The sequence below is a fragment of the Mercenaria mercenaria genome, chromosome 10, assembly GCF_021730395.1.
Source record: "Mercenaria mercenaria strain notata chromosome 10, MADL_Memer_1, whole genome shotgun sequence".
NCBI classification, from domain to species: domain Eukaryota; kingdom Metazoa; phylum Mollusca; class Bivalvia; order Venerida; family Veneridae; genus Mercenaria; species Mercenaria mercenaria.
Genome location: NC_069370.1, coordinates 6,097,252 through 6,111,455, shown reverse-complemented (window position 1 = coordinate 6,111,455; position 14,204 = coordinate 6,097,252). Strand labels below are relative to the sequence as shown.

The 14,204-nt window shown below is 34.5% G+C and overlaps 2 protein-coding genes across 7 annotated transcripts in view; one reads left to right on the top strand and one right to left on the bottom strand.

Moving 5' to 3' along the window:
- LOC123560994 (uncharacterized) overlaps window positions 1-14,204 on the bottom strand; it is a 121,705-nt gene that overhangs the window by 77,308 nt on the left and 30,193 nt on the right. For all 6 annotated transcript variants that reach the window (XM_053552207.1, XM_053552206.1, XM_053552202.1 and 3 more), the window contains exons 13-22: window positions 12,129-12,290; window positions 11,717-11,799; window positions 10,768-10,936; window positions 8,940-9,221; window positions 7,839-7,992; window positions 6,248-6,315; window positions 5,382-5,417; window positions 3,828-4,073; window positions 732-776; window positions 166-321 (exon numbers count right to left, since the gene is read on the bottom strand). In XM_053552207.1, coding sequence (XP_053408182.1) covers window positions 166-321; window positions 732-776; window positions 3,828-4,073; window positions 5,382-5,417; window positions 6,248-6,315; window positions 7,839-7,992; window positions 8,940-9,221; window positions 10,768-10,936; window positions 11,717-11,799; window positions 12,129-12,290 — 1,401 coding nt within the window. The remainder of the gene's footprint in view (window positions 1-165; window positions 322-731; window positions 777-3,827; window positions 4,074-5,381; window positions 5,418-6,247; window positions 6,316-7,838; window positions 7,993-8,939; window positions 9,222-10,767; window positions 10,937-11,716; window positions 11,800-12,128; window positions 12,291-14,204) is intronic.
- Window positions 1,320-14,204, top strand: part of LOC123559959 (26S proteasome non-ATPase regulatory subunit 3-like) — a 145,935-nt gene continuing 133,050 nt past the window's right edge. The window contains exon 1 of the mRNA XM_045352138.2: window positions 1,320-1,329. The gene's annotated coding sequence lies outside the window, so the exon portion shown is untranslated. The remainder of the gene's footprint in view (window positions 1,330-14,204) is intronic.

Sequence of the window (14,204 nt, the reverse complement as noted above, 5' to 3'; positions counted from 1 at the left end):
GTATGTGTAAAAATGTATTTAAAGACCAAATTATTTTTAAAAAATGATTTTCTCCTTTCGCAGCTATATAAACGAAGGACGTCTTCTTGTCGGAATGGATTACTTACAAATACAGCATAACTCTATGGTAAGGACTTTTCTTAATAAAATAGCTACTCAACATACCTGTAATCAAGTTGATACCTTCTTTACTTGTGGGCAGTGGAAGACTTGCTCCGACACTTTCACAAACAGACTTTGCATCCGCCCAAGTCAATGTTTCATCACCTAACCAATAACAGTGCCCTGTGTTAGGATCTTCCTCCCATCCAAATCCACAATCTGGCGATAGGAAATAATTTCTGCGTGTTATGAATGATACCTAACCCTAACCCTAGTAGACACAACAATCTATCTTCAGCTATAGTACAAACATTGCTGTTGAAACAAGAAATATGACCCCCACCATGAGAAAACCATCATAGTGCATATGCGAACAGCATGGATCCATGCTATTTGCATAATTGCAATAGGCTTTGCAAGCGAACACAGCATGGATCCTGACCAGACTGCGCGAATGCGCATGGTCTGGATCCATGCTGGTCGCAAATGCACTATGTTGGTTTTCTTATGGTACGGCTTATATAAAGTAAAGCGATAATGGTAAGTGACACTTCTAACTATAGAGCTAAACATAAAATTTTAGGTACTGATATGTTTGATATTTATTGTCAAATACTTTCTTCACTCACTTGACTCCTCTCCTTCCATTTCCGAGTCAACTGAGCCTACTTCAGCTGTAAATGAATCAGAAAATTATATTTAGGAATTTTACAAGATTCTGTCTTTAAAACATTGCATGAATCGTATATAAAATTCAGCTACAAATATTTCATTAAAGTATGTAGCATAAAAGCGGTCAAGTTTGCAGTAGAGCACTTAACAATAAGTAGAATTAAAGCAGTCCGGTTAAGGGAACATATCTGCGCACGATACTTAGTAACTTGTAGTCAGTATGCCGACCAAAAACCCAAAAATTGGAGTATGCACAAAATATTTTTACAAGAAAAGGTTCTATAACAAGTACCTCCATAGAAACTGGATGATGCAACTTTGTCATCATTGAGCATTTTGAAATATTCAAGATGGCCGCCAAAAGTGCAAAGACGACATATCTCCTAAAATACAGGAGATTAGGACATGATTGCAATGTGTATATTATTTCTAATTGCTAAAGGTAACATGATAAACATCAAATGTAGATCCTTATAGTCTTTCATGTTGCTACAATATCCACTATTGTCTGCTGAGCACAGTTTCCTCCATTATCAGAAAGCATGGCAAATCATTGAGTGCATAAAAGTACACCAACAAAACATGAAAGTGCATTAACAAAACAAATTTGAATGTGTCATCACATGTCACTGTCACAAATTCTGCTCACACACCAAATGCTGTGGTATTATGACATCAGCTTCCTCCTTGCTAGTCCTATTTTTTTTATCAATGACAACTCCCATTTATATATTTAAGGAGCCTGTTTTTGTCAACTTGTGACTGGAGCTTGCTTGCAGGTAACCTCATGGCCTTGTCTTTGTGGTGCTTGCAAATTATGTCTATCAGCAGTTGAACCTTGTTAATCATAAACTGAATACCATGACACAATCACAGGCATAACATATGATCCTGACAAACACAGGCTGCAGGGAGCAAAATATGAATACTGAAGGAAGGAACTGGTGCTCAGTGGACGATAGTTGAATCTGCAGCAACATGTAAGGCACATAAAAAATCAGCTATTATGCCTTAGTTATTAGCTGCTCGTGCACTGTCTGTCTGGGTGCGATAATGTCTCAAAGCTAAGTGGCATTGGAAAGACAGCCATTGCCAAACAGCTGACAATAGAGTTCAATCTGGACAAAAGTGGATGTGTCGATGCAGATATGAACAGCTGTTTCGTTGCAGCCTGTTAGGGTAAGAAATGGGCTGACAGTATATCAGATATGACGTTTGGGTATCAAATATGGGAAAGAAAACCATTCAAAAGATGCGCAGACTACAATCATGAGAATGTCAAAGGAACACACATACAGACACGTATATGGAGAAGTGCTTTGGACCCAGACCCTTCAACTTTTGATGCCACCAGTTTTTGATGGAGCAAGGATCCAAACTCTTAGAGGCTTATACCGACGACAGTCCCAGAAGACAACATCCCTCTCCCTTACCTGTTGTGATTGTACATCAGAACAACTATTTGCAGGATCCCACTGGTGTTGTTCTGTAGCTCACCTCGCTTGCACAATATTCTGTAACTGCCATAAAACCTGTACCTCTCAATATAGATGGACGAAGGCTATTGGTGAAATATTCAGTGATGCAGATGATGATTTTACTGATTCTGACAGAGACTTCGAACTGAAATGCTACACATGTAATCGTCCAATAGCTTTTTGGAAAGTCAAACTGTATATAACTGTGCTGTACCACATCTTATACAAAATAAACAGCGCGCATTTATAAAAATTAAACGTTATTACATGTTGACGTCGGAAGCAAGCTCATGAGCAACTTTTTCTTAAAAATTCCCGACTTTTATTCAGAGGCGTTTTTCAAAATCTTTTATTGAAACGCTATACATCAAAAATATCAATCATCAACAACTTATATCGGTAACGGAGAGTCACCGAAATTATAGTGGACAGACTGAGGCTTTAGGGTTTCTTGTTTAACACCACCATGCTAACGTTTTACATTACGTCAGCGTCACCTATTTTTGGCGTGTTGCAATGTACAAATCAATTAACCCTTTTATCATTGGACAAAATGGTCAATTTGTTTATCTTTTAACAATGTAAAGACAAACAGATATTTGCTATTCCTATCCAGCGACGGCAACCGATATCCGAATATAACTTATCCGAATATGAGCTTCATTAACATTAGTCACGCTTCGTTTAGCATAGACAAATTTCCACCAATATATCTTTATCTATTATGCATATGCATTACAATTATCTTCTTGAATCAAATTTTATAAATGCATAGATGGGGCGTTTTAAAGTCCTTGAGTGTATCATTACAGTGTAGCAAACTGATCACAAATCACGTTCTTATAAATGCATAGATGGGGCGTTTTAAAGTCCTTGAGTGTATCATTACAGTGTAGCAAACTGATCACAAATCACGTTCTTATATATGTTTTGTGTTCAAATTGTAATTCTTTTGAATAAGAACATCCATTTTATCACCTCTTTGTTATAAAATGACCAAAGAAACATTTGAAGTGTTATAAAACATTTTCAATTATTAGAAGAAATCATATACAGTAGGAAAACCTGCACATTTAGAGTGTCTAATGCAAAACATAGGGATTTTCCGTTTTGGCGACCATTTTGACAGCCATTTTGGATTTTTCAAATGATTTCTTCTTTGAAATAAACATTTAATGTTTATCTTGTTACCTCTATCAACAAAAATAATATATACATTAATAATCCTGTCCACATCTTCTATAATTTAGGAGATAAGTCAATTTTGCATTTTTGGCGGCCATCCTGAATATTTCAAAATGCTCAATGATGACAAAGTTGCATCATCCAGATTCTATGAAGGTACATGTTGTAGAACCTTTTTATGCAAAAATATTTTGTGCATACTGTAACTGAGGTTAGGTAGCTAATTGGCATTTGGCATACTGACAATTATAAAGATACAGCATAAAAGCAGTCTAATTTAAAGAACATATTTGCACTAGAGAATATAAATATATAGCATAAAACAGTCTAATTTAAATAACATGGTTGCAATTGAGAACTTAACATCTAATACAGAACTTATCGACCTACTTATACAATGAGGCACGGGACAAAACTCCCAGCGAACATCTGGGTCGGTTGTATAGCACCAAGGTTGGCCTTCACCTAATGGGTCCCTGCAGAGGTTTTCAGCGTCTTTTTCAGTTCCGTCAGGAAATGTTTTGTCGTGGTATCCATGGTTATGAGGCACATTTTCTATCCAGCGTTGACAAGTTTTTCCGCTCACAGTATGTCTAATATCCCCAGCCCATTTGGTAGAGTCAGTAATACAATTTGCTGCGGAAAAAGAGAGCGGAAAAAATTATCTTTATAATCATGGCATCTATTTTCCTTATTAATATTAATAGAAAAATGAACATTCAAAGGGCTATATCATGTTATTTAGACTAAAACTACATCTATCAGGACATGAACACATGTACTGATGTTACCACCTATAGGACGTTCATCAAGCAATATAAAATGTTATTATTTCAAAACGTTAAGCGAAAGGCCTTGCATGTCACACGTTCATTTGGTGTAGTGAACTCCAAGTTATAGATAGCAGATTTATGGATTTGGCCGCGTGCCTTCGGATATAAGGGCACGGGTCTTGTACAAAGCCCTGAGTTATATAAATATACCTTGATGCAAAGTAGATATACTGACCTGAAGCAAAAGTGATTTTTAACCCATGACCGCTAATTTGACCAAAAAACCTACGTCTATGATTGTGACAAGACACCTTGTTAACGAAACGTTAGTTCCAAGTACTGTTATAGACTTAAAACAAAACAAAACCTACATATATATTCGACCTTGAAGTCTGACATTGACCTTTAGGATACGGACGCAACATGTGTATGTCGCCTCAGTATGGGAAATATTTCGCAAAATAGTATTAAAATCCCTTGATGAATGGCTCTGTATATTTGGACTCTAATTGTAAGGTGGGGAAGCCATCCAGTTGGCTTACGGAAGTTTAATGGTTCCACCTAGGTGCCCGCTTGTGATGAAATAATGCACGGAGGGGCATCTGGGATCTTCACAATCAAAAATACAATACAAAACGGAAACAAAGATGTAAGAAAAGTATTTTAAATTGTTTCCAATTTCCAGTATGAAACTGGCAGATAACTGAAAGAAAAAAGTCAACACTTTATTGATTTACAATGCACAACTTTCTTGTCGTGATCGTAGTTGATATACGGAAAATTATTTCTTCATATAACAGACGTCTTGATATTTGAATATGTCATATTACTGTCCAAAAGTAACATTGCTTCGTCGTACACTGAAAGCATTTCTGTTCGGTGTTCTGTAGTTGTTGTTTAATTCTTTGAATTGCGCATTTACATGAACTTTTCCCCTTTATTATTATTTATATCACTATTAACTCACGCCAGAGCTTGAATAATTAACAATAAATATAATGATACACATATAATGTTAGAATTTAATATTGTTAAAAAATTTGATATAATTGTGTTTAAAAAAACTTTCATAGTTGTTTGGTAGTCTTTTCTGAGCAAACATAAATGTACATAAATATCTTTAAATATTGATGAATATTTAAGCAACAAATATACAGACTAAGGTACTTACAGTTTCCAGGTGTGACGGCCCTTTGTAAACTTTTACCTGTAAATACATGTGTATGTTTATAACTGTATTTAGTAATTTAATTATTCCCCGGGAAAATAGTGATACTGGGTACCCGATAAATCAGTTTAAACCACTGTTTAAACACCGCCAAAGCACATGTTTTGTTTAAAAGATGGGCAAGAAAAAGAAATATTTTGAAATACAGAATCATAGAGAAGACAGAATGTTATCAAGAACTACCGTGCTTAATGGTTATGCAACAATAAGGGTTTATACACATTACAGTTCATTTATTGTACTTCACCATGCGTATGAAGTTTAATTAAATTCCTAGTCCTATAAAACATTTCAAATAAGTTTACTAAAGAGAGCAAGGTAGACTTAAAAGTAGACCTATTCATATATTGCACTTTCTAAGGATATCCTTTATCATCGTAACAAGTTTTAACAATATCCCATTAATGGTTTTGGAGCTATCCTCTGGACAAAAGCGTTATGAGGAAGATAATTTAAAACGTTGGAAAGTAGAATTATGGTTCTTGTACATTTTGCTTCAACTAACTAACCAACAAAATCCCTTATCCCTTATATATATAGTTCTTGTACACTCAAATACCCTTAATGACAAAATCCCTTTTATAGTTTTGGACTTACGCTATGAAATATCTGAGACTGAATGTGAATTTTCGTACCTTAAAACAAAAATATTTAGCTATTTTATTCTACAATACTAATAGAAGCACTGACATTTTCATTATGTGTCCCTCAAAACGAAACCATTTGTACCTTAACTTTAAAATGGCTCAGCTGAGTCAGTTGGGAATATCCCCAAAACTGTTTTAAACTCAAATTCAAATTTTACGTACCTTCATAGACCTTGACTTCACACAATACTAACGTGGCACCTTTCCTTGGTATATCTATCCTTATGTACCTAAAATATATAAGCATCAGCTTGTTAGAATTGTATAACTGTCTGGTAACGTTGTTTATTAGATATACATGCTTAACGCATTAATGAACACAACAAAAAATATATTGTTCAAACGTACACTTGTTTTCAAATACTGTGGTTTATTATATACCTATATTAATTCTGTCAAAAATACGGCTTGTATTTTAAAACTAGATACGGTCAGGCAGACAAAACCCGTATTGTATAGATACGAACAGGCAGACAAAACCCGAATTGTACCTTTTGTATTGCAGGTTGCAAGACTACTTTCATTTAATATGCATGACCTGACACAGCTGACAAAAACTACACTCTGTTCTATTTTAACATCTATAAACTGTTAAATCATTGATGATTTCGTTCGATAACAAAACGACAAACAAAAACTTTGAGGTATATAATAAAAGGGTCAAAATAACAGTAGCTATATCCCTATATCTGGGTTTTTTATTGGGTTCTCGTGGATTTTGCAAGGTCGGATCGCACTCGGGGCGTAAGCACCTCATGTGATCCGACCTGGCAAAATTCACTCGAGCAAAATACAACATGCCTGATCAAGCCACTATTATAATAACCCTATTACATCCCACCAATCACTGTCCAATGGTTGCGGGAAGAACATGTTCTAAAATCCAATACTTTGGCCATGTGGCTTATATTCCAGTTCACTGGTATATGAAATTCTGATTATTACTGGGATGTTCTTGTTCATACATGAAGTATTCACAGATATATATTCAGATACTTTCGTAGAAATAACTTTAACCCATTACTCACTTTTTGAAATATAAAAGAAACTGTTATAAACCTTACGACATAGTATTTAAAGGAATTGGATTGACATACATATTTACAAGAGAAAATAAGCAGAAATGCCTCGTTCAAAAGTTTAATAGCTATATTGGTTTGCAGACTACGGACAACAGCTGAGCTGCCAGTCAGGTGCCATGCTGTTCCATTTTCTCTCACAAAAACTATTATAAAACCATGATCTGTGTGAGTGGTTGATTTTCAAACACATGTTGGATTTTTGAGTACATTTAAGCTTGACAATAGACAAAGCGTTTATTTACACAGGTGTATGCCTCCATGATCCTTGCTACAAAGTTCATGTATAAAACATTACCGTGTTGATTGATTTAAACATAGGGCGACCTTTTTAGTGAAGGTGCAAGTTGAAATAGAAACTTACTGCGTATTAAATAATGATATGGTATACCTTATTCATACTAGTGCATAATGTTAGTATCACCTAAGGTCAAATGCTAGTTTGAACTATACTTAATTATAGTAAATAAATATTGTTCATGGCCATTACACGTTTTTGAAAAAGAATGTAGTTTAGTTGTGGTGTGGCAAGGCTGAAAAAAATAAAACGCAGAGTATAAGTGGTATCTAGGTGATATTATCAAAATAAAGTAATCATAAATAACCCATGTATTTTGAAGGAATCAAACTGACGTCATAATGCCCTTTGGCGCGTAAGTACATAAAAGTATTACCTTCCAACTGTAACGTTGTTCAGATTTAGAACTATAATGGCTGGTATATGATCCCTTTGTTCCTGATAGACCATGTTTGACTCGTCCGTGCTATTGTTGGAAGAGTTGCTGATAAACAAACGGAAGTTGCGAAACTGTGATATACAGTCAGAGCCTGCAATAGTTCGGTTGATTTCTTTCGAAAATGTATTTAAACTTTACCCTGCTGGACTGGTCTATCATTCAATTTTGGCAGTACCACTTATTATTCAAAGGGATGTTCAATGAAAATTTACTGACTGAATAGCGAATAGTGCAGACCATGATCAGCCTGATCTCGGTTGCACTGGTCGCAAAGGCGGAATCACTTGCCCCCAGCAGGCTAAAGGTTAATACAACAGTCGTTTATCATATATACTTATCTTCCGGATATTTTGATACTGTCGAACACACAGAGATTATGATATGTACATATGAAATATGCAAACAGTAATAATTTGTATCATCTCCAAATGTTTCCATTATAGCACGAATATTTCAAAACGCATTAGTGGTGGATTATGATTTTCATTTTGTCATTATAACTAGAACTTACAATAAATAAATTATTTAATGAATTAATAAATCAGAACATGGCGATTTTTCACACGCATTAAAGGTGGATAATGACTTTCATTTTTGTCATTTTAACTAGAATATCAGTACACAGTAAACTGCGCACGGAACTTCAGTTGAACAGCTGATCGCCCAACAGAGCAGAAGTGCACAGATAGAGGAGCAACAACCATGCTAGTATAACCACTCTTATCCGTTTGTAGCAGAGAAACAGGTTACATAATGGCCAAACCAATCTTCTCCGATTCACTCTAAAAGCATGATGTAGCTGGCTGAAGACATTGCGTAAACAAGTCTATCGGAGACAGTGATGGCTGTTCCCCGTGCTTTGTCAAGTGATCTAACTATTCTTTGTCATGACTACTTTTGAAAATGTACCAACTGTACACATTTCAGAAAACATTAAATTTCTTGCATTTTGCACTTTCTCACATGACCCTAATAGTTTTATAACTGCTATTTACAACGTGTGTATGAATGTGGTATAATTTTGATGAAATAACTTACAAACATGGGGTTCTTCTGACCGGCGATGTATGACGATTTTCCCGACTGGATAATATGTTCCTAGGTCAAGCATCCACCAAGGGTTATCTTCACTGTCTGTGCGAGCACAACATGCACTGGATTGTACGGAACGGGTAGAGCACTCATCGATTGCTTTCTGTGCAATGTCGTCACTATCTTCTGTACCGTAGTCATTATCATACCCGTAGCTAGAATATCTGTAAATATCCACTTGACGAATACTTGATTGGGTTGCTATTTTACCAAGAGCTATATTCCACTCTGCAATAGACAGTGTGTGTATATGTATATACCAAAAAACAAACGCATATTACGCACTTGATACCTTTGCAAGGAACATAGCAACAAGAGAAAGAACATTGAGAAGAGAACCATGTAGTCTCCACGCGATCCATATATATTATCCACATAAACCAACTTATTGTAGTTTACTAATCCGGAATCGATACAAATATGTGCATACCCATACCCTGCTAAATTTCTATAATGAGTTTAACGAACAGATATTATTCTATAACTGATTTACCTGTAGTTGTTTAGTGAGTAAATCTTGCTTTTGTAAAGATTTTTCGACATATGTTTTGGGGATTTGCTCTGGTGATAGTTTGATCTGCAGGTATTTGACAAACAAATCTTGCTTTAGTAATAGTTTTATCTGCAGGTGTTTGACAAACAAATCTTGCTTCAGTAATAGTTTTACCTGCAGGTGTTTGATAAACAATTCTAACTTTAGTTATAGTTTTACTTGCAGGTGTTTGACAAACAAATCTTGCCTTAGTAATAGTTTTACCTGCAGGTGTTTGATAAACAATTCTAACTTTAGTAATAGTTTTACCTGCAGGTGTTTGATAAACAATTCTAACTTTAAATAGTTTTACCTGCAGGTGTTTGACAAAAAATCTTGCTTTAGTTATAGTTTTACTTGCAGGTGTTTGACAAACAAATCTTGCCTTAGTAATAGTTTTACCTGCAGGTGTTTGATAAACAATTCTGACTTTAGTTATAGTTTTACCTGCAGGTGTTTGACAAACAAATCTTGCTTTAGTTATAGTTTTACCAGCAGGTGTTTGACAAACAAATCTTGCTTTAGTTATAGTTTTACCAGCAGGTGTTTGACAAACAAATCTTGCTTTAGCTATAGTTTTACCTGCAGGTGTATGACAAACAAATCTTGCTTTAGTTATATTTTACCTGCAGGTGTTTTAGTTATAGTTTTACCAGCAGGTGTTTGACAAACAAATCTTGCTTTAGTTATAGTTTTACCTGCAGGTGTTTGACAAACAAATCTTGCTTTAGTTATAGTTTAACCTGCAGGAGTTTGTCAAACAAATCTTGTTTTAGTTATAGTTTTACCTGCAGGTGTTTGACAAAAAATCTTGCTTTAGTTACAGTTTTACTTGCAGGTATTTGACAAACAAATCTTGCTTTAGTTATAGTTTGCCTGCAGGTGTTTGACAAACAAATCTAACTTTAGTTATAGTTTACTTGCAGGTGTTTGACAAACAAATCTTGCTTTAGTTATAGTTTTACCTGCAGGTGTTTGACAAAAAATCTTGCTTTAGTTACAGTTTTACCTGCAGGTGTTTGACAAACAAATCTAACTTTAGTTATATTTTATCTGCAGGTGTTTGACAAGCAAATCGTGGTGTAGCTATAAATATACCTGCAGGTGTTTGACAAACAATCTATTAGTTATAAATATACCTCGGTGTTTGAATCAAAACAAATCGTGGTGTAGTTAAATAACCCTACAAACCTTAGTTAACCAGGGTTTGACAAGTAAATCGTGGTGTAGCTATAAATATACCTGCAGGTGTTTGACAAACAAATCGAGCTTTATAACTGCAAGGATAGTCAGACCATTTCCCATGATTCTCCTCACCAGGCAAATAAATCATTGAAACACAATTCTCAGAGTACTGACTTCCTATTTGTACATTATTAGGTTGACTTTCCAGCCAATACTGGTAGTTAACCTGGAAATGAAATAAGAAAATATTTTGATTTGGAACTGGAAACTCTATGACTGCATTTCAAAATAATAAAAGTTAAGTCTACATAGATCTTACATCGTTACATAGCAAAATGTTTGCTCTCTGTTCGAGAATGGTTTAAAGGGTCTGTGCGGAAATAGAACAAACGTTTAAAACTGTTGGACCCTCAAACAGAATGCATGGTCTATTTCATTAATGATAAAGAAATAAAGAATAGAATATATGTCAAACATCTAATTTAGTAATTTCTCAATAAACAGATAAAGACATAAAGACTATAATATATATGAAAGCTCTACTTTATTTCCCAATAAACAGACGGAATGCTTTATCAATTTCATGAATGGTATAGACATAAAGAATGTAGTATATATTAAAGACTTACTGTAATTATTTCTCTGTATACAAACGGCATGCTTATATATAAATAAACTTCATTAATGATATAGACATAAAGAACAGAATTCTAATACATATTAATGATCTACTTTAATCATTTCTCTATATTACGAAAGCTGTCATTCAAAACACATTTAAACAATTAACCTTTAGCCTGCTGACAGTAAGTGAGTTTGCCTTTGCGAACAGTGCAGTCCAAGATCAGTCTGCACATCGGTGCAGGCTGATCATGGCCTGCACTGTTCGCTACTCAGTCTGAACATTTTCAGTGAACACCCTTTCAGATAATAAATGTTACTGCCTAAATTGAATGATAGACCAGTCCGTTGTAGAAATTTAGCAGGGTAAAGGTTAATACAATACCTCAGCTGTAGCGTCTAACCATTTGAATGACCCTTCCTTTCGTCTGTCATTCAAACCTATCCAAGTTTCACTTTGTATAAAACCTGGAATTATGAATTAGGTGTTTTTTTCTTTTATCGCATCTAAACATGGCCTTGACCAAACTACTATACAATTGTTATTTTTATTAGTGCAATTACCATAAGCTATCAATCCATGCGATTTTAATCGTTTGGAAAAATACCGAAAAATGAAATCATATTTTTGTCGTTTATTAAGTTGTTTCATGAACCTGTCACAAAGAAATTTTGTAAATTCCTTTCAACATACTCTTGAAAATGATGTTCTAAATCAGCACGTTTTTTTCAATGATTTATCACAGTCTAAATCTACAAAAAAAAAATAATAGTCCTTGCTAAGTATAGTGGTTTACTTGACAAATATTGTTGATCTTCCTCTGACTGTATCGTGACAAGGTCTGCTCCTTCATTTGCACATTTTTCACGTGCAGAATACCAGTCGACAGGATCATCAGGGTTCCGGCGGTAACATTTGATACCATTTAAAGTGTAACCTTCGGGACATTCGTACTTAGCTAAAGAAAAAATCATAGTATAGTTTACAACAGAATAGAACAATCAATATTTCACATGCCACAATTAGATTGAGTCAGTGTAAAGTCACTAAATCAACTGTAAACTCACTACATCAACTGTAGCATCAAGATCAGATTTGTACACGTGTCTGTTTTACATAATCAGACCGGTGTTGGACTAGGCCACATATGTCGAAAGTTAGGACCGGAATAAGATTGCACTTCAGTGTGTTTCAAGACACACGCCTATCTCTCATACACAGCAAAAACTATCTCTCATACACAGCAATAATCCTAACTTTTGACTTAGGACAGTTTCAACGCTGTGACACAGTCCGCACGTGACGCGCACCTGTTTGGAAACATAAATAACAACAGAGTTTAACTTGTTCAAAATTCAGAAACGTTGATATTGTCCTGCTTTCTTGACTCTGACTTACAACAAATCTTATTTCAAAGCGTACAAAATTATGCACAAAAATGGCCAAAAAAATTTTGAGAAACCCACTTACATGCAAAACTTTTATCAAAACTTAAACATAAATTTGACAAAATAAAAGCAAGAAGTACGCTGCTTGTCCTGTGAGGTCATCTGACGCCAAATACATGTATGAAATATGAAAGTATTTGACCTTGTAGTTTAAGAGAAACCTGCTTACAAGCAAAACTTTTGTGACGGAAGGATGACAACGAAAGCTAAATTTTTTTTAAAAAGTCAAGCGAAAAAAAAATCAGTAGTATTCATTTCGATATGTGTTCGCAAACATACTATATTTTTGTCATTATCCGATCAGTAAGAAGATCTTTTGGAAGCATAATCAAGTAAAAGAACTGAAAACTCGATTCGACTGAGTCTAATTATTAAAAAGTAATGAAAAGTGCAACATACATCATGGCCACCAGCACAGTCTTAGGCGGAACTATTTTGTTTTAAAAATTGACAGGACTCCATGGTGTAAAGGAAATAAGAGTACTTTAAAGAAAATAATGAAAATTCAAGGTAGAGCTGCAAGAATAATTTTGAATAAAACGTTCCAAACAAGAACAAAAGATATGCTAAAAGAACTTGGGTGGATGTCATTTAATGAAAGATGTAACTTTCACACCTGCTGTCTTATTTACAAAGCTTGCAACAATTTAGCACCTTCATATATCTCTGAAATTTTAACCTTTTCCAGCAATGAAACATACAATCTAAGATCTGCTGTTCATAATGACATAGTTATACCTAAACATCGAACAAATTACGGTAAAAAAACCTTTTGATACAATGGTGCAAATGTTGAGAATTCAATACCAAATGAAATTCGCTCCACATGTTCTCTAACTTCTTTTAAAAATAAATATATAAAAAGTATATCTTACAGTTGACTGCTTAAAGAATCTCTTTGTTTAAATCAGCTGAATTATATTTGGTTGTTGTTGTTCAGAAGGTCACATTTAAAATTAAGATGTATCATTTCTACTTTATATTAATCTATATCTTCATGTGCTACCTTCTATAAATAAAGATGTTAATATTATTATTATTATTATTATTATTATTCTAAAAGTACTTTAACAATACTACTGGTTGAAAACTGATGTCGTAAAAGCTAATCAGATCTGTAAGTAATAAAATCTATAAGACGATTCCTTAGAAGCATAAAAAGATCCCAAGCAAAATAATGGAAGATTCAATTCAGTTTTGAGGTAATGAAATGTAAAACAAGCCTCACGATCCGTAGAACCACTAAAATATATTATCTAAAAATATTGAATAAACTCCATGGTCTTAAGAAATATTTCGGGTTCGAAGATACTTTTATGGCCGAATCACGGCACTGAAGCTGCTACTTCGATTGTTAATAAAATGAGCCGCGTCATGAGAAAACCAACATAGTGCCTTTGCGACCAGCATGGATCCAGACCAGC